At 39.7% G+C, this 751-nt stretch overlaps 1 protein-coding gene across 1 annotated transcript in view; it reads right to left on the bottom strand.

Annotated features, from left to right (window-relative positions):
* Positions 1-298, bottom strand: part of LOC119409767 (ras GTPase-activating-like protein IQGAP3) — a 143,551-nt gene extending 143,253 nt beyond the window's left edge. The window contains 1 exon segment of the mRNA XM_037676665.1: positions 253-298. Within this exon segment, the coding sequence (XP_037532593.1) occupies positions 253-277 (25 nt within the window). The 5' untranslated portion in view covers positions 278-298.
* Positions 299-751: the final 453 nt, after the last annotated feature.

The following is a 751-nucleotide window of genomic DNA, read 5'->3' as shown; positions in this document are numbered from 1 at the left end:
GAACACAGAGTCAGGATTAAAACCAGTTTACAGCTGTGTGTGAACACTAAAAGTCAGGATTAAAACCAGTTTACAGCTGTGTGTGAACACTAAGAGTCAGGATTAAAACCAGTTTACAGCTGTGTGTGAACACAGATTCAGGATTAAAACCAGTTTACAGCTGTGTGTGAACACCGATTCAGGATTAAAACCAGTTTACAGCTGTGTGTGAACACAGAGTCAGGATTACAGTAAAACTAGTTTTTGACTCACAGCGGTTCTGAATTGAATCCGACATGTTGTTTTTCCGTCTTTTCCTCTTTCCGCGAATAAGCAATTATTTGCTCGGAGGTAAAAAAAAAAAAATTGTCGCTGAAAGTCTCAGAAATCTTAACTCAGGAGAAAAAAGTGAAAAAGCTTTAGAGAAGAGTTCGTGGAATCCCAAACATTTCTCGCGTCCAAATTTCGTTTCCTGTTTGAAATTTGAAAGCTCGCGCTTGTCACTGATTGGCCGAGCATGCTGCCGCTGCTCTGATTGGCTGACTGTCGCAGCGTTGCATTCTGGTTTATGTAGTTTCGTCCTGATAAAATTTAAAACGCTTTTCGTATAACCACCGATCACAATATAAACTTATTAACATTGAATTTAATGTACAGAATGTTTGTCACAATGTTTTTATTTATTTTTTTCTTTCACGAGCGGTCTTCCATGTTACCATAGCAACCAACCCTGCTGCCACAGCGTTAGCTGCAGTAGACGTCATGAGGTTGC

Source organism: Nematolebias whitei, chromosome 5 (genome assembly GCF_014905685.2).
Source record: "Nematolebias whitei isolate Nwh7 chromosome 5, NemWhi1, whole genome shotgun sequence".
Classification (NCBI taxonomy): domain Eukaryota; kingdom Metazoa; phylum Chordata; class Actinopteri; order Cyprinodontiformes; family Rivulidae; genus Nematolebias; species Nematolebias whitei.
The sequence above is the reverse complement of the archived record's forward strand: the minus strand, read 5'-3'. Positions and strand labels throughout refer to the sequence as shown.